Source organism: Athene noctua, chromosome 1 (genome assembly GCF_965140245.1).
Source record: "Athene noctua chromosome 1, bAthNoc1.hap1.1, whole genome shotgun sequence".
Classification (NCBI taxonomy): Eukaryota; Metazoa; Chordata; class Aves; order Strigiformes; family Strigidae; genus Athene; species Athene noctua.
Genome location: NC_134037.1, coordinates 39,973,093 through 39,994,528, shown reverse-complemented (window position 1 = coordinate 39,994,528; position 21,436 = coordinate 39,973,093). Strand labels below are relative to the sequence as shown.

The 21,436-nt window shown below is 38.8% G+C and overlaps 1 protein-coding gene across 2 annotated transcripts in view; it reads left to right on the top strand.

Annotated features, from left to right (window-relative positions):
• Nucleotides 1-21,436, top strand: part of ME1 (malic enzyme 1) — a 191,225-nt gene that overhangs the window by 158,380 nt on the left and 11,409 nt on the right. For both annotated transcript variants that reach the window (XM_074922748.1, XM_074922740.1), the window contains 4 exons: nucleotides 1,961-2,058; nucleotides 3,778-3,891; nucleotides 17,065-17,170; nucleotides 20,157-20,299. In XM_074922748.1, coding sequence (XP_074778849.1) covers nucleotides 1,961-2,058; nucleotides 3,778-3,891; nucleotides 17,065-17,170; nucleotides 20,157-20,299 — 461 coding nt within the window. The remainder of the gene's footprint in view (nucleotides 1-1,960; nucleotides 2,059-3,777; nucleotides 3,892-17,064; nucleotides 17,171-20,156; nucleotides 20,300-21,436) is intronic.

Sequence of the window (21,436 nt, the reverse complement as noted above, 5' to 3'; positions counted from 1 at the left end):
CTTTGCCTTGCTCATGAGCAAGTAGGCTTGTGAATAGCAAAAGCATGTCCTTCAGGGGAGCTACATGTTGAGGGCAAATGTCCAGTGTGCAGATTCTGGGCCAAGTGCTTTTGGAGGGCTGGAGATAACCAATTTCATGCTTTTTCTGAAGAAAATATCAGTAGCAATGTGAATTCTCCCCTCAAAAGCAACCAGGTGGCTTGTAGACAATTGCATTTAGGTCTGTAGTGACTAGAAACAAAACTGTAGTAGCCAACAGATCTCCTTCTAAGTTCTTGCAGACTACTCAAAATAATCTGTGGCCTCATCTTTGGTTTCCTTGGGTCAGTCAATGGCAGCTGCTGCCTGGAGAAGGAAGAATTCGGTTCTTATTCCCAGAACTGAACAAGGGACACATCTCAGGGTCTGTATTTGTCTCGCTGTGGTTCAGCTCTGTCTGAATCAGATAGGCATCATAAATCTTTAAAGACTGCTGAAACCCATTTTTCCACTTTCAATACCTAATCGTTAGTGATTGATACAGTTTTTTCAGTCCTGATGAAAACAATGTTGTCCACTATCAGTTCTTTGGAATCTCCTCTAAAAAGACACAGAGAACAACTTTTCTGCTGGCATCATCCACCTCGCTACCATACTTGTCCACAGGATGTCTTTATGGGTTTTGTGTACTTGTTGAAAACTGATGCACTTTCTCAGACTTTTTTCCAGTATTTAATGGATCCAAGTTCCTTGCAGGAATGAAGTCTGACTGTCCTTTTTTGGTCCAGCTTGTGCCTGGGCTTTAGTGACGATGATGTTTTAGGAAACATAACTTTCTGAACTGTCTGAAAGAGTGGAAGAATTGGGATTGTTCTATGCAAGAAAAGGAGGTCGGGACACCCTTAGCCTTCAAATACAATACATGTCTTGTTGCAAAGAGAAAATAACAGATTTTCCAGGGGTAGATACGACAAGAGGACGAAATAGAAGAAAAAACATTTGATTTGAAATTTTCAACAAAAAGTATACTAAAGCCAGTGAAATAGCTTGCTGAGGAGATCATAGAAGTATTCAAAAGAAGATGTTAGGAACAAGTTAGACAAAGATCAGTCAGAAATCACAGAGGCATGGTTAATCCTGCCGTGGTGAACAGGTTTGGGTTAGATGTCTGCTTGATATTCCTTTATTGCCCTGCTTTTTATTAATAGGTGTTTCTCATGATGCGGACCAAAATCTTTCCATTTAAAGACAGACCAGGTATCTTAATCTTTGTGCTCTGATTTGGCGAAGAAAGGCCTCCACAGACTAAATCATAAAACTAAATGTTAGCCTTTTTCCCAGTGTGGCATAGCTCAAAGGTGGATTTAACAGGTACATCCAATGTTTTAAGTGCTAGTAAACTGGAACCTCTTTCACAGTGGACTGGTGTCAAGAGGGCTTTCTGACACAGTAGGACAGTCGGTGTCTTAAATAACTGGCCTTACTCTTTCAGCTAGCTTAGCTTTTCTCTAAATGTTCACAGTTTGCTCTTCTACTCTGACAACTTTCCCATGAAAAATAAAGAGTTATTTTAATCCTTTATGTTACTTTGTTTGAAGTATATCTATTCGAAGAATGAGAACAGTATCTTAATTTTCAGTATCTGGAGTCTTTCAGAATACTTCTGTCTGGGTTCTCACACCTTTTCCATCTGAAAAAGGTCATAACCAGAATTTTTTGTAATAATTTGAATGCCCCAGCCATTATTCCCATTCAGCAGAGTCAATCAATCATATTTCATTTAATGTTACTCTGAAGATATTCCCACTTACATTTAACTTTCATAATAAAGTAGAGCAAACTCGAGTTCCACTGAACTTTTTGTTACTGCGCTAAGTACTTGTATCTTTTAGCCAAAAGATGCTGTGGAGTTATTTAAAATGCAATGCTTTTTAATTTTTCCAGAATAACCAAATATGTACTTTTTTTTTTTTTATTTGAGGAACTGCATCTGTGGCTGTTGCAGGTCTTCTTGCAGCTTTGCGTATCACCAAGAACAGGTTATCAGATCACACAGTGTTGTTCCAGGGTGCTGGAGAGGTATGTATTTTTACGCATTAGGAAAAGTTGTACTGTGAAGATTTTTCTTAATGGTTAATCAAGTTACGTGTATCCAGTTAACAAGAAGATTGAATGGGTAGAATGATCACTAACACCTGCTGAAAGTTGGTTAATTCAAATGTAAATTTTCAGAAAAATCTCTGATCATCTGGTTAAGCCTCATATTTTTCATAAGACATTTTGCAGAGATCTGTTCTCTTTTTAAAACTTTAGTTTTTAGCTTTATCTGTAAATTATTGACCTACTCTCAATATGAAGAAATAAAATATTTTGGAAATATATCAGGCCACCAAAGAGAAATTAAATGAAACACATTTACCAGTGTTACTTAGAAAGAAGCAGTGTTCCTTTGATTTTTCCCATCATTATAGTTTTTAAGTATTCTGCTTGTCAAGATCATCCATTTCTGAAGGTTTTTATGCACAGTATTTTTTGATACTAATTTTTCAGTATAAATTTCTCAGCCACTGACACATGGGTGAAGGTTGTACTTACCAACAGTGTGACTAGCTGTCATCTCTTGTATGAAGTCTACAACCCCACTCAGACCTCTGAAAAACATTATTCATGGTCGCCAAACTCCCCTAAAGGTGCAGTATACTAATCCAGCTTTGTGTAGTCCAGATATCTTTAATTTGATTCAATATTTGGTACTACTGAAACCAGGTTTATAGTTTTCAGAATGACTTGCATCCATGTCTGGCATGTCAACACCACTGTCCATCTCTGAAGTTACTTCCCCTGGTTTTGCTCAGTGTTCAACCGACACATGAATCTGTGGTCTAATTTTTTTTTTATTTTTTTTTTTTTTTTTTGCATTGTCAGTGTGCCTGTTGCTGCAAAGAGGTAACAGTAGATACCATCCCTGCTGTGGGAGCTCATTCCTAATAAAACTACTTATTTCTTAACTATAAAAGAGGAATCTCACTTGCTTCTCCATGAAACTGAATAATAAAGAACAAGAAACACAGTCAACCCCATAAATACGTATATGAGTTTGTAATCAGAAGTACTGAGTGGTCTCTTGGCTCATTTTGTTGCCTGTTTTTCAATCTGTACCCTTATGACATTTGATCTGTTGGTTGAAATATTATAAAATCCAGTGAGAATGGTACACGTTTCAGCAAAATATTGATAAGTGAATTTTTCTTGCCCCTGCTTTCACTGGGAGCACAGCCAAGTCTAGAGTTACAAAACACATGAATAGTGGGTAAAAGGAGACTTACTTTCTTGATGGACGTTTAAAAAAAAGATAAGAGTAAAAAATCATTTAGGACTCCATTTTACTTTCTGGCATGCAGAGTGTGTTACAAAAAAAAAACCCCTAATGAACAAAATAGAATTTCAAAGAAGAAAAAATATTTAATATATTCTGAGATGATTATGTAGAATAAATATTAGTTTTAGCATTTTTTATTAGAGCATAAGCATTTATTATGCTCTCCACACTTTAAATGCCATCTTAAGATTTATCTATACTATGATTTATTGATATTTAAGATTTATCTATACTGTTTTTCTGCATTATGGTTTCTAATTACCCAATTAGCAACAGTTCATTAGTGTTTATAAAAATAATGATTCCATTTTATTGTTAAATAAAATTAAGAAACTTATCTAAAATAGTGGGTAGAGGAAACAAGTGAGCAGGGGATTTCTTTCAGTTCTATTTTCATATACTACTTTTCTTCTCTTCAGGCTGCATTGGGGATAGCAAACCTCATTGTTATGGCTATGGAAAAAGAAGGGGTATCTAAAGATGCAGCTATCAAAAGGATATGGATGGTTGACTCAAAGGGATTAATAGTAAAGGTAATACAATTTTCTGGTTTGTTTAAATATCACGATAGTTATTTGCAGTCTGTAGATGAAGGCAAGAACATACTCTGTGAAAGCAACTACAACAATTTATCTCTTTTGACATAGCATGCTGTTTTTCTTTTCTAAAGTGTATTAACTGAATGACAGACTCCCATGTTACTTCAGGGGTGGGAGTGATTATGCTTGGAGTTCCTGCTCTATTTCTATTAGGGATGAGACATAATGAAGGGAATTTTTCAGCAGTTCATTAAAAAATGTATAAGGAAAGAAATGTTCAACTTGTGGGTTTAGTATTTCCTATGTTAATGTGACTGTTATTTGTTAGCACAGTCTTGCAAAAAGATTTATACACTATAAGGATAGGATTCAAGGATTTTTTAAAAGTTTGAAGAGAGTATTTTCCTGGTATTGCAAGCCTGTCATCCTTCTGCAAAAACTGAGATATATTGCACCAAATAGCTTCTATGCACAGTGATATAGTTCATATTTCAGATGTTGTGGTCTGCAGTGCTATCAACACTGGTCAGAATTTGAAGCTGCTGAGAGACTTCATCAGTCACCCTTACCTCATTTCTTCTATGTGCCAAAATAAAGAAAGATATGAATTCCATGTGCCAGAATAAAGAAACTGGTATGTTTTAAAATGTGGTTATGTATTTAATAGTTTGTGAGCTACTTAAAAGAAATGGATGAGAGGCCAGTTGGCTTTGCTTTTTCACCTTGCCTGTTGGTTAGCAGCGTTTATGGTCATCTTTGTCGGTACTGAACTCTTGCACAGTGTTCTTTAGCTGTCTGATATTTAAGATCTTTTGTAGATCACGTATCTTTGCATCAGGAGCCTGCATTCTGCAGTCAGTATCTGTGTTGGTTTATTGAACAGCATCACAGTACCTTTCACTCATACTGTTAGAGGGTAAATAGTAGGATCATAGACATTGAGATGGGAGAGTATTACTAAGGTCTTCTTGGACATCCCTTGCCAGAAAGCACAAAAGTAGCCTGATCAGGTACAGAAAAATGCTGGTATTTGCTGTTAAGGCAGATTTTTTCCTGGTGTGTGTTTCTTTGTTTTAATGAATGTTTTTAATCCTTTTGGTTTTCATCTAATAATCTTAAAGTGCTTTTGTGTCCCAACACAGATGACTGAAGACCTGTGTATCTTCTGTGGCTGTTGAAACCTAGAGGTTGCCTAAGAAGAATGGTGTGTTGCACAATTTCCTCCACCATAGAGACTGGGTTTATCAAATAATACATTTGAACTAAAATCACCTCCTGGTGGCATTAAGGAAACAAGCTGGCAGGAGCAGAAGTATAGGAACTTCACAGCCTTAAAGCAGTAAAACAGGTCTTGGCTGCATGTCTGTTGAGCCAAGGTGGTTAACCAGCCTTTCTTCTCTTCCTGCTCATTGTTTCTTCCTGCTTCTTTTACACCTCTCACTGCTAATTTGTTAGTCAGCCGAGAAGCCAGGTTGTTGCTCTGGGTACGCAGTGACTCATTCCTTTCACAGTTTCTAAATTTTTAGTGACTTGGTGACTGTATACTTTCCTCACCACCTTCTAGCTTCAGTGCTCTCAAGCAGTGCCAAAACCAATGAGCTTCTCACACATCCTTGAAGTTCATTTCCTTTGCTTATTCTTCTTGGTGGACTTTAATTTGTGTTTTGTCCAAAAAGCAGTCCACTGAATTTCATGTCCTGCCTGGAGTATATTTGTGAACTGTTTGTGATAGCCAGACATAACAGCTGTCTGAGATAGATCAGGGCTGAATTTGTCGCCAGATGTCGACGCAGGCAGCAGGCGCCGTTGGTGCACGTTTCAGGTCATTGCTGGTGTTCCTGGAAGACCTGAGAGCACCAGTCTTCTGTCCTGGGGAGCCTGAGAATGGGTGGGTGCTTAGTGCTGCATTGTGTTTGAGTGCAGAGCCCGCTTGACCTAGAAGCTGAAGATACTTCAGTGAAGTTCCAACCCCCTGCCATGGGCAGGGACACCTTCCACTAGACCAGGTTGCTCAAAGCCCCGTCCAACCTGGCCTGGAACACTGCCAGGGAGGGGACATCCACCAGTGCTCTGGGCAACCTGTTCCAGTGTCTCACCACCCTCACAGTAAATAGTTGCTTCCTAATAATCTAATCTGAATCTACTCTCTTTCAGTTTAAAACTGTTAATCCTTGTCCTATGACTACGCTTCCTGATAATAAGTCCCTCCCCATCTTTTCTGTAATCCCCCTTAAGTACTGGAAGGCCACTATAAGGTCTCCCTGGAGCCTTCTCTTCTCCAGGCTGAACAACCCCAACTCTCTCAGCCTGTCCTCACAGGGGAGGTGCTCCAGCCCTCTGATCATCTTCGTGGCCTCCTCTGCACCTACTTGAGCAGGTTCATGGCCTTCTTACACTGGGGGCCCCAGAGCTGGACGTGGTACTCCAGGTGGGGTCTCATGAGAGCACAGTAGAGGGAGAAAATCACCTTCCTTGATACAGTCCACACTTCTTTTGATGCAGCCCAGGATATGGTTGGCTTTCTGGATTGCGAGCACACACTGCTAGCTAATAGTAAGTTTTCTATCCATTAATACCCCCAGGTCCTTCTCAGGGCTGCTCTCAATGCACTCATCCCCCAGCCTGTATTTGTGCTTGGGATTGCCCTGACCCATGTGCAGGACCTTGCACTTGGCCTTGTTGAACTTCATGAGGTTTGCACAGACCCACCTCTCCAGCCTGTCCAGGTCCCTCTGGATGGCCCATTCCTGCCTCCAGCATGTCAACCACACCACACAGCTTGGTGCTGTGGGCACACTTGCTGAGGGTGCACTCAATCCCACTGTCCATGTTGACAACAAAGATACTAAACAGCACTGCTCCCAACACTGACCCCCGAGGAACGCCATTTGTCACTGCTCTCCACTTGGACATTGAGCCGTTGACTGCAACTCTTTGGCTGTGACCATCCAGCCAATTCCTTATCCATTGAATAGTCCATCTGTCAGATCCATGCCTCTCCTATTTAGAAACAAGGATGTCACGTGAAAAAGTGTCAGATGCTTTGCCCAAGTCCAGGTAGATGACATCAGTTGCTCTTCCCTTGTCCACTAATGCTTAATCCCATCGTAGAAGCCCAAAATTTGTCAGGCACAATTTGCTCTTAGTGAAGCCATTTTGGCTGTCACCAACCACCTCCTTATTTTCCATGTGCCCTATCACAGTTTCCAGGAGGATCTGCTCCATGATCTTGATGGGCACAGAGGTAAGACTGACTGGTATGCAGTTCCCCATGTCTTCCTTTTTTTCCTTTTTAAAAATGGGGGTTATGTTTCCCCTTTTCCAGTCAATGGAAACTTCACCAGACTGCCATGACTTCTCAAATATGATGGAGAGTGACTTAGCAACTTCATCCACCAGTTCCCTCAGGACCCACAGATCCATCTCACCAGGTTCCATGGACTTGTGCACCTTCAGGTTCCTTAGTCTCAGACCTGATCATTTCCTACTGTGGGCAGCTCTTCATTCTCCCAGCCCCTGCCTTTCCCTTCTGCAACTTGGACAGTGTGGCTGGTGCACTTGCTGGTGAAGACTGATGCAAAAAAGTTGCTGAGTACCTCAGCCTTCTTCATATCCCCAGAAACCAGGTCTTCTATTTCCGTCCGGAGAGGGCCCACATTTTTCCTAGTCTTGCTTTTATCACTGATGTACCTATAGAAGCTTTTCTTGTTGCCCTTGACATCCCTGGCTAGATTTAACTCTGTCAGGGCTTTGGCCTTCCTAACCTGATTCCTGGCTGCTCAGATAGTTTCTCCATATTCCTGCCAGGCTACCTGTCCTTGCTTCCACCCTCTGTAGGGTGTTTGATCTTGTCCAGAGCTCCTTGTTCATCCATGCAGGCCTCCTGGTGGTCTTACCCAACTTCCTCTTGGTCAGGATACATTTAACTGCTGAGAAGTCATACATACAACAGGTAAATAATTAAGGTATTTCTGGTTCCTTTTTTCTGTCCTGAGAGAGAAGGCCCACTTAAGAAATTAGTTTGGCTTTAGCGGATTTCAGAAAAGTGCTTCAAGACTTGGACTTTCCAAAGTTTTAGAAATAAATAAAATTAGGAAGATTTGTGAGAAAACTGTCCAATGGGAAGGACTCTGTTGTTAGAAATAATTTCATAATTGCATAGATAAGATTTGGCAAGCCACAGCATAGATCACCAGTTAACCAACTTTTGCATAAACTAAACTGACTTTCATTTCTTACTATTTAGGAGGTGTATCAGTGAAAACCTGTTCAATGAGAGTCCCTTAAAATTTGCCTCACCAAAACCTGCTTGATAAAAGAGTTTTACTTGAAGCAGGGACACCTTTTCAGTCCTAGAAATATTCTGATCCGCTTTAGCAGTATAAGAAATAACAGAATCTCTGAAGACTCAGTGATTACTTTGTCCAACTGAATAATTTTTACAACATTTTTATTCTATATGTCCTTTGATCATTAATTTTGCAGTGCATGATTATAGATTTATTAAATATTGATTCTCTTTTCATCTATTTTCTGTAACATTTCAACCAGTGCAAGCCAAAGAAAAATAACCTTGGAACTTTTGTTGACCTGACTGCAAAGAGTTTCCACCTTTTTCTTCTTCCCCCACCCCCAAAAGCTGCCACGAAGTCACTTATCAGGCTTTCATAGCTGATTTTTTCCTTTGTGGGTTTTTAAATTTTAGTTCAAGTGCAGCTGTGTTTTCATTTTCCTGTTAATATCTTTTTTTTTTTTTTCTCCCCCGGGAACCATCTTTTTTCATTAAACCAAGTTAGATGACCAACCTTTCTGCTATGTTGTGGTGAAGAAGCTGGTGATGAACGATATGTTTGTTATACTGTTTATAGTTGTGTTCTCTACTTCATTCTAAAGACCTTATAATGTTTTTCATATCAGTTTGGGGTGGTTTGTTTTTTTAAAATTTCTTCGGCATGCTTTTACCTTTTGAAACTAGTTCTTCTCCAAAGGTGGATGAGGAAAGTTTGCAGATCATAATTTGCCTGTTTTGGGTATTCCAGTGTATTCAGATGAAAGTTTTAATGTTTAATAAGACAATTTAAAAGTTGCTTTTTCACTCTTGTGCACTTGGAGATTATGCATAAGCAGTTGGGACTCATCTTTAATTCTGATTTTAGTACAATCTTTCCTTAGAGAATGACGGAAAAGAAAGGGGGACATTTGGGACTGATACCAGAATTTCAGTACTGTATAGATGCGGTCACTTCCATTACAGTCAGCAGAGCTCATATAACACGTGAAAGAACCTTTAGAGCTCATAGTCAAGTACCTTAATAATGAACTGAATCCTATCCAGACTGTCTGATTGTTACTGAATTTTATTATATTTTAGCAATAATAACTTCTGGAAAAAGTTTGGATTTCATTCCAGATGGTGATAATGGTTTTAATGTTGACTTTTATATGCCACTTAATATTATGTCAGCCTCTTCTGCTAACTTTTAATTATTTCTAGCTTTCTTTTTATCAACACACAATTATTTTGTCCTTGATCAGTTCATTTATAGCTGACTGCAACTGGCTAGGACTTTTTGAGCGAAAAGCCTGATTTGCATCTTAGCAAAGATGCAGTGTCTTGGGTATCCAACGTACCGCCAGTCACTTCAAGCAGTTTCTGCTTTATTTTTACTCATGTACTATCCCAACAAAGTTTGCTTTGTCAGTTATTCTGGAGAATTAATCTGTGCAGTTTCATCTTACATTTATCATGTTGTATATAAAGTTTTGCAGAAAGGAAACATTAATATGTCTTTGAACACTTGTGGCACTACTCATAGTAATATAAGAAAAAAATGAGGACAAGGCAAAAGGATGACTGGTGGCCTCAAGGAATACACACATTATTTTCTCTAAAAGAGACACCACCAAGCATTTGAGTGTTAGATTTGTTAGCATGTAACTTCCTATTTGACATTGTGTACATCGATGTACTGATGAGATGATGACCTAATTTGCATAGTTTATTATTTCTTTTGCTCATGCTCTGTTATTTAAATGAATGTTTGTTTTGCTCCATTTTGTTTCTGTTGTTCTGTGGGTTCCTGACTTGCTCTGCCTCTTGGATCTTCTTGAAATAATCGTCTTTATAAATTTTGTCCTGCCTGTTAACCATGTGTGCTTATTTACACGGAAAGGGTATTTTATAAATTTTACGGGACTTAAATAAACAGCCCATATCTTCTAACAATGTGTTTTAAGGTCAACACCAGAATTACAGTTCTTACCTAAATTGTGTATTCTGCTGCCAACAATTACGACATTATCTCCTGAAAATGTTGTGGTTTTTCACATAGTTGGCAACAACCTGTTTCTTAATTCTGTGCCCAAGTTGCCTCATCTAGTTTTAATCTCCTCTCTTCACCTTCAGGTGTTAGGTGATGGGCCTGATGAGGAGGCACAGTCACTTTATAATTAGGGCCTCAGTATCGGAATTTGGGAGGGCTTGCTTGTCTTGCTTTTTGGTTCCTAAATGAGGTAGCACAGGAAGCCCTTGGGCTTCAGTAACCCCTGACCAGTGTGTCCATATCCATACCTCCACTTTTTTTTTTTTTTTTTTTGGCATTTTGCAACTTGTAACCAGTACTCTCCCAGAGTTCTGGCTAGGGAGGGCAGCCCCTGATCTGTCCCCTCCTAGCACGCTCTTTGTGCCTCTCGTGTCCCTTCCCTTTCATGCTTTTGGGGAACTTCACAGAGAGGTCCCTCAGCTCCCAGTGCTGTCTGCAGGGCCTGCCTAAAGCCCTCCAGATGGTTCATCAACAAGCTTTAGATCAGGGATTTACTTGTGATAAAAGAGATAAGAAGCCATGTAGAGATACTCTCCCAACAGGGAGATGTTTCACCACCTTCTCCCATGAGTCTTAACAATACCCTTTTTCTCCTGTTTCTTCCTCGATGCTTTAACTGCTTTTTTGTTTGTTTTGCTCTTAACTCTGCAATGGGAAACACTAGAAAAATGCAAGTAAAACCAAAACATTTGCAGTTGGAAATACTCTACTTAATAATGCACTGCTTTGCTCTCTGGTCTGCAGTTCTCATGTCTTTTGTGGTTCTCATGTCTTCAGTATTTAAGAACCTCTGATGAATTTATTGATTTATCTGTGTACTGATCTCTGTTCTCTTGTTTAAATAAGCCACAGTTGACACAGTCAAATGGAGGCGAGTGTTCATATAAATAGATTTGTGCCTCCCTGGTTTTGAGACGGGATAAGTGCCAGCGCTGCCTCTAATGTGGGACAGTGCAGTCATCAGGGTCCTCAGGCTTATTCTCAGCTGCCTCCCAGCTGATGGAAAGAGCATATCTTGGAGAGCTTCCAGCCCTGCCTCTCCCACCTCACTGACATAAAGCTGCTCTGCTCTTCAGCCCTGGTTCATGGGGCAGGCCCGGCAGGACCAGCTCAAACAGGCCATGGCATTAGGCTTCACATTGGTGGTATTTGTAAGATTTGTCTCCTGTTTTGTAATATCCCACATAGATGTCTGCTGTGCAGTCTGGTCTCCTGTTTTTACAGCTGTTTTCTATGAATTTTCTCAGGGTTTTATTGATGGGTCATTTTTGTTTGTTATCTGAGCCTCAATTTGGTTCTATAATATGATGATATGAGTAACTTTCTGTAGAAACTGTGATGTACATTTACTTGAAGCCTGATCTCAGTATCCTCTTTGGTTCTTGTGCTGTTCATCAGCTGCTAAAACTAAAAACTTAAGAATCCTCCCTAAAACTCAGAACTGCTTACAGTTCAAAACCAAAATACAGTTTTTCATAGAACTATTAACTACTGAGTCCTGTTATTTCCTTTTGCTTCTTGAATTAAAATGTCCTGGTGTCCAAGTGACTATGTTTTACTATTTGTATTAATATATAATGCCAATGACTCTCATCCATTAGGGAGTATAGACATTTTAGGACTGCCAAGATCTTTAATACATAATGTCACCATCAGAGAATGCTGCTATTGTTTCTTTATCTCCGTACTTCATCTGCTGACTTAACACAGTCCACATTGTAACTCATTTGCTAATAAAGAATTTAGCTTGTATTACTTTCCATCTGAGATACCACTGTGACTTCTAATATAGCAACATATCTGTTTTCAGGTTGTTTTGTTCTCTTTTGTTCAAATCCAAAATAACCCATAGGTTTCTTGGTAAAAAATATTACTGTGATAGAGGCAGTATTTTTCCTCTCCAAAGTAATTTCTGACATTTTCACTGAGTCTCTGGACTTAAGGTTTATTAATCTTTTTGAGTGCGTTTAATATTCTTCACCAGTGAAGATGTATTGAATAGTTTATTCAGGCAGCCTGAATATGTATTAAAGACGCTACGGTTGTCTTCCTGGTATTTTACCATGTAGTTTTTTGGGTTTGTTTTTTATTCAAGCAAACTTTTTATAACGCCCCTAACAAATTACTTATTCTAAAAAAAGGTAAGGAACTAATGCATAGCATAGCAAAAATTTATATCACGGAATGATGCTGCTTTTCCTTATTTCTTTCTTGGGATGCTGAATACATTTGGGAAGTTAAAAGCAGGAAGGATATGTAGCCTCTTCTTCTGACTTTACCTTCCTCCTTCTATTGAAAGAGTTTGTGAGTTTGTATCTTCCCCTCTGAATAGCTCATGTCAAGTCTGCTCATCCGTGGATTTCAGTGTGAAAGACTTTCTTTTTGGATTTAGGGAGTGTCACTTGATACAGGAAAGGTGGTTGTTATACATCATAGAAAACACTGAAACTTAAGACAGCTGCTGTCTGGCCTAGATGAGCCTTCATACTGCTATTTGAAGAATGATGCAATAACATCCTTTGGTGTGAACCCCTGGAAAAATTTCTCCTTTGCATGGCAAGCATTGAAGTTCTTCAGTGAAACAGTGAGGCTGTATTGAGGCTTGGCATCCTGAAAGGGACACATTTTTAGATTGCTGTGTTTTCTGAGCTCTTTTCATTGAATTTTTTATAATGCTAAAAGAGCAAGACTTAGAAGACAAATATGAATGTGACTGAAAATTATGTTTCTACTTAAAAGACTCAGAGCTTCATACACAGAACCACACAGCACATTCAAATTTTTTCTTAGTATGGAGTATTTAAAATTTTTCCTTTTTCTATTAGAAGAAGGGAAATATCAGTGAGCTGTGTGCCATTTAAGTATCTTAGGATTGTGGAGACACAAGCAGATCAGAGCAATTTCTGATTTATGCTGCCTTGTGTTGATCCTCTACAGCTCATTTCCTAGCAGCAGATAGAGTACAAAAGCCAGGGTTGGAAATGGAAATGACAGAAGATGGGCTCTGCACTTCTGGAAGTCATCTTTTAGTCAGAGCAGCTCTGCACTGACAGGTCTATCCACTTTGCATGTCTCCAGTGTCAGGAGGCAGACAAGACAGAAAACCACACAGAACCAGAATTGAGACTTCTGCATTTTGACTGTGTCCTCTTCTCTCTGCTGACTGACAAAAACTCTGTGATTTCTTATTCTGGCCATAGGCATTCAGGGGCGGATGTCTGGAAGCTTGTACTAAATGGACTGGCAACCCCTTAGTTTGAGGTTAAGCATGCACAAAACTGAATTGTTTCTTCCTTCCTGCAAGTGTCATTGCTTACCCTGTTGGCAGGGCACAGAAGAAGGCTAGCCGTGCTCTTGCTGCCTCCTCTCTACTTTGTGGGAAGCAGATCTTAAGAATTTGACAATTTGGGGAGAAAAAAATACTATCTGTCTAAAGCACTGTTCTCTAAATTATCTGAGTTCTGTAACCATATCGACTGGCTGGTCTTTAAATCTCTGGCACAGATTTTAGGGAGGTGTTTTGTAGCTCCTTTAGGATCACTGAATTAAGAATTAAAATACATTTCTGACAATCTGTTTAAAAATATATATTAAAAAAAACCCCTACTCACTGTAGAATTTCTTTTACAAGCATTTTCCAAGCAGAGATCTCTATGTACATAGCTGTTGTTATTTTTGCTAAGCCACAGAATTTAATATTTCATTCTTAGTTAATATACTAGAAAAATATTTACTTGGAGACATGATTCATTCTGACTAATGGGACCAAGCTAATTCAGACCAAAGCTGAATAAAGAAATATATTTTATATATTTTAAGTTATTTGGGGTTTGGTTTTGGGTTTTGGCTTTTTGGTTGTTTCCTTTTGGGGTTTTTTTTTGGTTGTGGGGGTTTTTTGGTTGGATTTTTTTTTTTTTTTTTTTTTTTTTTAGAATGGTAGAATGCCATGTGTGAAATTACGGGCAGATAGAAATTAAGGTAGGGCAGAAGCAAATCCAACCTAAACTGGCCCATCCAGCTAGAAGTAGTCTCACTAGTCAGTGGCCCGGAAGGGGTTGCAGTGGATTGCATCCAGAGTACTGTTTGGGTACTCCATTGTAGCTAATTCAGTGACAGCTGATTGTCAATGTCAGTAGGAGATGGGGCTTTGAATCCTTGGTGTTTCATCAATAAGTGTTTTAACAGCCTGCCATTATCTTAATTATAAAATGTTGAAGTACCTCCTCAAAAGCCAATCAAGGGTAAAAGTGTATAAAGAAGTAACTCTGTTTCATGCAAGATTTTGGTTATTTGTTTTGATCAAAAATGAAAATGAAAGATTATCAACATTTTTCTCCACTAAGATATCAGCCTGGAGTCTAAGTTGTTATGCCCTGTGGAAAAAATCAGAGGTCACTTTTCCCAAGAGATCTGCCCAGATCTGCAGATCCTGGAGGTGCTCAGAGCTACCAGCCTGCCATAGCCTTGAAGAATGAGCTGGTCATAGCTCTTGGAGGTGATTTCTTTTTTCTTGCTAGCCCAGGGCAGTCTCCTTGTGGCTGGATTTTAAGACCAGATTGAAAACTGCAGCCTGATAAGCTATTAAGGAACAAAACCCCTCAATAGCAGCCTGATAAGATATTAAGGAATGAACTGAAGAAGCAACGTGGGATCGGATGGTTGCCCATGGCACCCGTTCCCAGCTCTCCAGGAAACCTGCCTCCAAGTGTTCCATCGAACATTTTGATTTCAACCAACCAGCCAATTAGAATTAAAAGTGGCTTTTATTATAGCATTTTCAGTTATTTCTAGCAAGAAGCTTTTGGCCTGAAAGTCATAAATGATTTTTTTTTTCCTTCGGTGACTAAAAAGAAAACTTTGTATTTCTTCCCTGAAAATATTACGGAAAATTTCTCCTTTAAAATGAAATGCATCTAAACCATGCATGTAGACTGTGGGGACACCTGCTGGGGTGCTGGGAAATGGCAGACTTCAAACTGTGGAATGATTTGAGTGTCAACATGCCAAAAATTGTTAATATTGCGGCATTCTCTCGAGGCTGAGAATTTCACATTTTACCCACAAAGGAAACCAGGTGCCTGTGTCACAGTATTTGCGTGCTGATCACAATAGGAGAACACTTAAGACCCATATAAGCACATCCAGACATAACCCTATTAATTTAAAAACTGTATTTTGGTCATGTAAAAAAATGTGTAGAAGAAATCTCTGAAGATTCCTTGTAATCATGGGTGAGCCAAGAGAAGCTGACGTCCTGCGAGGCAGACCAGCTCAGTCAGCCCCAACCACATAACAGCCTTCTGCGGCTTCCCGTGGTACCCTTGGGATGAGAACGCTTTTCTTGCAGCTGGAAATGAAAAATGGTCTTCTCTCCTGTCTACCAGCTCTTGCAGTGGCCATATGAGGACCAGCAGAAGTCTTCAGTGATAGGACTGGCACAGCCACATGTTGCCACATAGCAGAATTGGGTTCTGAAATGTAGCATTGGATTGCTTGCTTTTCTTAAAATTAAGCAAAAATGCCATTAAAAAATTAATCCCATCTTGAATCCAGTAGTGTGCGCAGCCCTAGATTGAGCCAAAATTGTCAAATTTATAGACTTTTGTAGAATCATGGAATTAATTCTGTTCCAGTACTTCAGTATAGTCTTCATTAACTTGCAAAGATTGAGGAAACTTTCATCTTATCAGTGGGAAAAGATGTGGCTGGGGAGATGATATATATCTGTTCTGTCTGTTTGGTAAAAATTGCATTTAGAGTTCTGTTTTCCTCATATACTTCCCTAGATATCTGTGTATATATTTATCTGTATAATCTGCTTCTTGCTGTCTGAAATTGTAAGATGTTTGAGGGGCTGGCACCATCTTCTAGATTTGTGTTTGAAAAGTGCCTTTGCAGTGATATTTTCTGCAGGCATGAGAAGAAAACGAGGGGTGGAGGTGTACGAATTTTAAAGTCATCTGCTGAAATTTTCAGATGCCTGTGTACAGACAGAGGTCCTTACATTTAAACAACTAATATAATTTTCACAAACTCTGACCCCTTCTTTCCCTGCACTCCACTTTACTAACACTGAACTCAAGTCCTCTTTGTAGCCCAGTCAATGTGATACTCTATAGCCCTTTTTCCTGCATCAATCATATTCCATTTGGAAACTCTCTTGGGCATTGATGGGTGGAAATTGCTGGTGTAGATCAGGGCAAAAGTTGTTTCACAGCTGAGTCAATTTTGTTGATGCAAAAACGGTGCATCAGACATCTGGTTAGAATTATTTTTATTCCATCCTTAAGAATGAGTAACCTAAATATGAAAAATGTAGAGCAAAATATAGGCTCCCCTAGTCTATATACTCCCCTCACATAGTGACTATACTTTTAGAAAAGAGCAAAGCTGAAAAAGCTAGAAGAACCTATTTTTGTTTTGCTAAATCACTCCTCCTGTGCATCCATATGTTTGGTATATAAATATATTTATGCCTTATTGTTAGTACCTTTAAGCATTTGACCAAATGTTAACAGGTAAAACAACTTTAAGAATGCTTCAAAGAAGAAACTAATGATGCTTTCATATAATTGTTAATACAGGGGTATTCTACAGCTGTTATGAATTTAAAAGTAAAAATATTTAATTTACCTACTGCTTATAGAAATAGATTAGTCCTAAATTATCCTAAGCGTGTTAGCTGTACACAGTGTAACTTTGGTATGGTATTTGGTGACAGATGCAAAAGTAGAAATGAAAATAGGACATGTTAAACCAGATACTTTGTAAACTGATTATCCCAGGATATTAGGTTCCATTAAACTTACAATAAATATATTTTTCTTTTTTTTTCCTTACTCAGGGACGTGCCTCATTAACATCTGAGAAACAACGTTTTGCCCATGAACATGGTGAAATGAAAAATCTAGAAGATATTGTTAAAGACATAAAACCATCTGTGCTAATAGGTAATTTCTTTTACTTTTAAGCAATGACCTTATTCTTTGTTGGAAAAAAATGGGGATGTGGCTTTGTCTGAAGACAAGATCAAGTTCCTCAGAACAGTTTACCTTTGTGTGTTTTTAGAAAACACTGGGTGCATAATGGACTCTATTAGGCGACTGAACAAATAGTAACTATCCAGGCATGTAACACTGCTTTCACTCCAAGCCATCCATTTCACAAGGGGAATAATCCGACTTGGTTTAAACATCTGATGGAGAACCTTATCACCTTCCTAAATTACTTCTGATTTAATGTGGATGGTGTAATACAAATAACCTCAAACAGTCTGAGAAAACTGAGCTAAGCACATGTAAAGCTGTGCAAATATAAGCATGCTGTAGCTGAATTTACTTTTCCCTCATATTTAGGTCCTTAGCCACCAGTCCTTTGTGCAGATCAAACCACAGATTTTACAAAGACTTTTTCTTTTATAAAAGCTGCAGGATTTGGGATATCAGTAAAGGATTGATCTGGTCTCTACAGTATGGTTATTATATTTCAGTGTCAGTTTCAGGAATGAACTGCAAGTACTCTTATATGAATTTTCAAGTCTTACATATTAAAAAAGTTATTTATCTGGCTAGTAAAATCATTCATCAGATCTGAAAAATCTGGAATGCCACAGTGAAAGTTATCCTGCATTTTAAGAGTACCTTTTTGACTATGCCTAGGGCCATGTGGTCCTTGTTCAGTAAAATCTGCTCTTGATAATGATCATGAATGAAGCAAATAAAGCTTATCTTTATCTAAGCTACCATAAAGATATGACTGCAAGAGAGAGACCAAGTAGTCTGAAGAATTTGTTTAGTGGAATACAAGGCTGAAAAAGCTAGTGGAACAGAAGACTAGATTGAATGATCTGTGATATTTATCTAAAGGCATGTGGATGCTTGGGGAATGTCTGCTGTCATGAAATATGGATGTTTACTGTATTCCCTCAAAATCACTTTCTTGTATCCATGTTGCTTAATGAAGGCTCTTCCAACAGAAACAACAATGAAAATAAATATTGGGTGCTCTTTGGCTTGGAGGACTAGTCATTCGGTATCTTTCCCTGGGCAACAGGAGTCATGGGGAAATGTGCTGATACTCCTCCCAGTGTTTTACTTAACTCCGTCTCAGTGAATCTTCATATACATTTTATCACTTGCGATGGCTCAAGAAAAAGCCTTAATTTAGCTTGACCAAATGTAAGAAAATGCAATTTTAAAATTAAAACCAAAAAATAGTCAGGTTGTTCAGAGCATTTTGTTTTAACTATATCTGAAGATAGTTGTCATTCTTACTATTGGCTGTCCAGAAGCAGTTTTAGAAGGCATTAAACATTTGCCAACTGCAGACTTAAACATAAACAAAGTGTATAACAGGCTCTTTATACAAGTGGGTCAAAATCATGACTGCCATAACTGTTCATCAAACACAGTGACCCAGCTGGTCTAGCAGAGCTTTTGCATCCTTGTCCATTCATAGAAGGTGAAGTACGGAGAGCTCAGATTTGCAAAAAAATAGTAGTGTGTGATGGAAATGTTTGAGCAAGAGTTGTTTAAACTTTGAGAGAAGTCACTGATTTACTTGTTACCAAGGGATCAGAATAAAGGAGATTTGGCCAGCTGCAAAATCAAATGGTTCTTAGTTGTTATTTGGCCCACATTAAGCACCTAAAGAGTACCTAAAGAACCTGTCACAGGGTGCTTGGGCTTTCAGTAGGCCTCTTGGAAAGCTCAATTTAAAACTGTTCAGGGAATTTCAGTGGGGCACCCACTTCTTCATATTGAGGGCATAGGCTGTGCTTGAAAATGTCTCTGTTAGATGATACCATGCTTCATGTAGAAGCGGTCAGAAAATACTCTGAGACACCTTTAAGAAGTGTTAGTCCTGGAGCGTGTATGAACTTCTAGACAGCTGTGCGAGGTGAGGACCCCTTTTACCTCCCTCCAAGTACCTTGTGCTCTCCTCAGGCAGACAACAAGCTGTCTTTTTAGAGTGAGCAATGTTGGGATGTTCATTTGTGCACAAGTGCCAAAAGGTTAGGTGTTGGAGTACTGACCCAAGAGAGACCCTCTCCTGGGGGAGATTCCGACTCCCCCAGGAGAGGGAACAACAGCTTTTTTCCTGCTGTTGAAACTCTGATGCTACGTGGAAAGCAGTACAGGGAGCCAGGCACTGGGGACTCGGAGCAAGAAGGAGGCTTCCTTCTCTACAAGCCAAGTAATAGGGTCTTCACTGGACATGAAGATCATTAGGTTTACTCCAAGGTCTGTTTGTCTGTTTTTCACTGAAGGTGTGGAGAACAAGGATCTGATCCTTGGATTCCCAACTCTTGTAGTTTAGGCAGAAATACAGGTGTATTAGCATCTTAAAACCATCACACACACCCCTTTTTGGTTGTGAGTACAGTGTGAAGAACGTAAAAGCATCTCTGATGGGATGGAAAGGGATGTCTTAAAAAAATTTGTTGCTATCAGGGAACCCTTAGACTGAAAATTTGGATTATTCATCACCTAAAGCTGGAAATGATAGAATGATCAGCTGTAGAAGTCAGAGATTTGTTATGTCAGAAATCTGACACACTGGATTTGGGAGAAACTATCCAGTCTGTTGCATGAGACTTTAGGAGACAGAGTTGTACCTTTCTGCTCCTTATCAGACTTACCTGCAGGTTAGGTGATACATTTCTATTTTATATAAAAGGCCTGAGAAAAGCAAAGTGAGAAATTCACCAAAGTACAAGAGTAAATAGTTTATACCTTATGTTAGGGATAATGCTGCAGTTTCACTCTTGCAAAACCTTTTATACAAAACTTTATTTTAACCATGTTAGGAAAAAGGTTGAATTCCATTTTAAAGACACAGGTATGCAGTAGAAGGAGCTCTGTTCTTTTAAAAGAGCATATGTTACCTTGAACTGATTGCATTTTTCTGCTTGTTATGTGTGTTTTTCTTCTTTAGGAGTTGCTGCAATTGGTGGTGCTTTTACTAAACAAATTCTTCAGGATATGGCTGCTTTAAACAAACGTCCTATTATTTTTGCTCTCAGCAATCCTACCAGCAAAGCAGAATGCACTGCTGAGCAGTGCTACAAATATACAGAGGTAATCAAAGATTAACATCTCTCCAGTGCACATGGTGAAAAGTAAATCTGCAATTAAATTTAAAATGGGAGGAAGAAAGAGGGTGGAGTAGCAAGTACTATTCATGTCTCTCTGTGTAGGTAAAATGAGTTAAGTAACAGATTTTTCAGATTTTATCAAGACAATTTAACTGAAGTCAGTACATGCTTATGCCCTCATAAAAACATTTAATAGCTTTTATTGGTGTCAAGCAAGACTCATAGTCTTTATTATAACTGAAGCATCAGTAACCATCAATCATTAAAGCCTTATTCCTGATTTTGAACTTTGTGTAATATATACACACAGTGGAATGCTTTTCATTTGAGATTTTATAAATAACTATTTAGGGTAAGATAATACCTCAGTACAGGAAATAGAATCTTTAAAATAATTCTTTATTAAGAACTGGGATAATTGATGCCTTTTACAAAGATTTTTATTATGGAAACATAGGTGAAAATTAAGAGAACTGTGCTTGCTTATTATTGCATTATAGTGCTAATGAACACATTATCCTGTAATTCAGTCTAGAATTTTAAATGTATGAGTACTTGACTGTATGTGTTTCATAGAGGATTGTGTTTGGATTTCTTTTCAAATACAGGGCAGCTTGAATGAGTTTCACAGTGTTTAAAAGACAAATTTAGCATGCCCGTTCCCCACTGCCCAGTACACAATTACAGCTCAGTGCGAGAGCCAGGGAAGCGGCCTACGTGAAGGTTGGTTATAGTGCGCAGTGACATCTGGTAGGCAGAGCAAAAGACACACTGAACTATTTGATCTGTCACCAAAACATGTAATAAACTGGCCATGATAATACTGAATGACACCAAACCAAACAGAATATTCTTCTGAAAAGCTGAATAGCAACAGTGGTGTATTTTACAATGCATGTTTCCAGTTCTTTAAAATAGGCATAGATATTTCTGATACAAAGCGCCTCTGAAGTATTTAACAGTGACATTTATCACTTCAGCAGTGCTAGCAGAAATAGAGGCTGGCTTTTCTTCCCCACCTAAATTTACTGCTTAAATTTGAGTGTGCTCCATCCCCAGCAAGGAAAAGCCAGCCTTTGGGCTGCAATGTGCAATGTCACTCCCCTCATTAGTCCAAGAC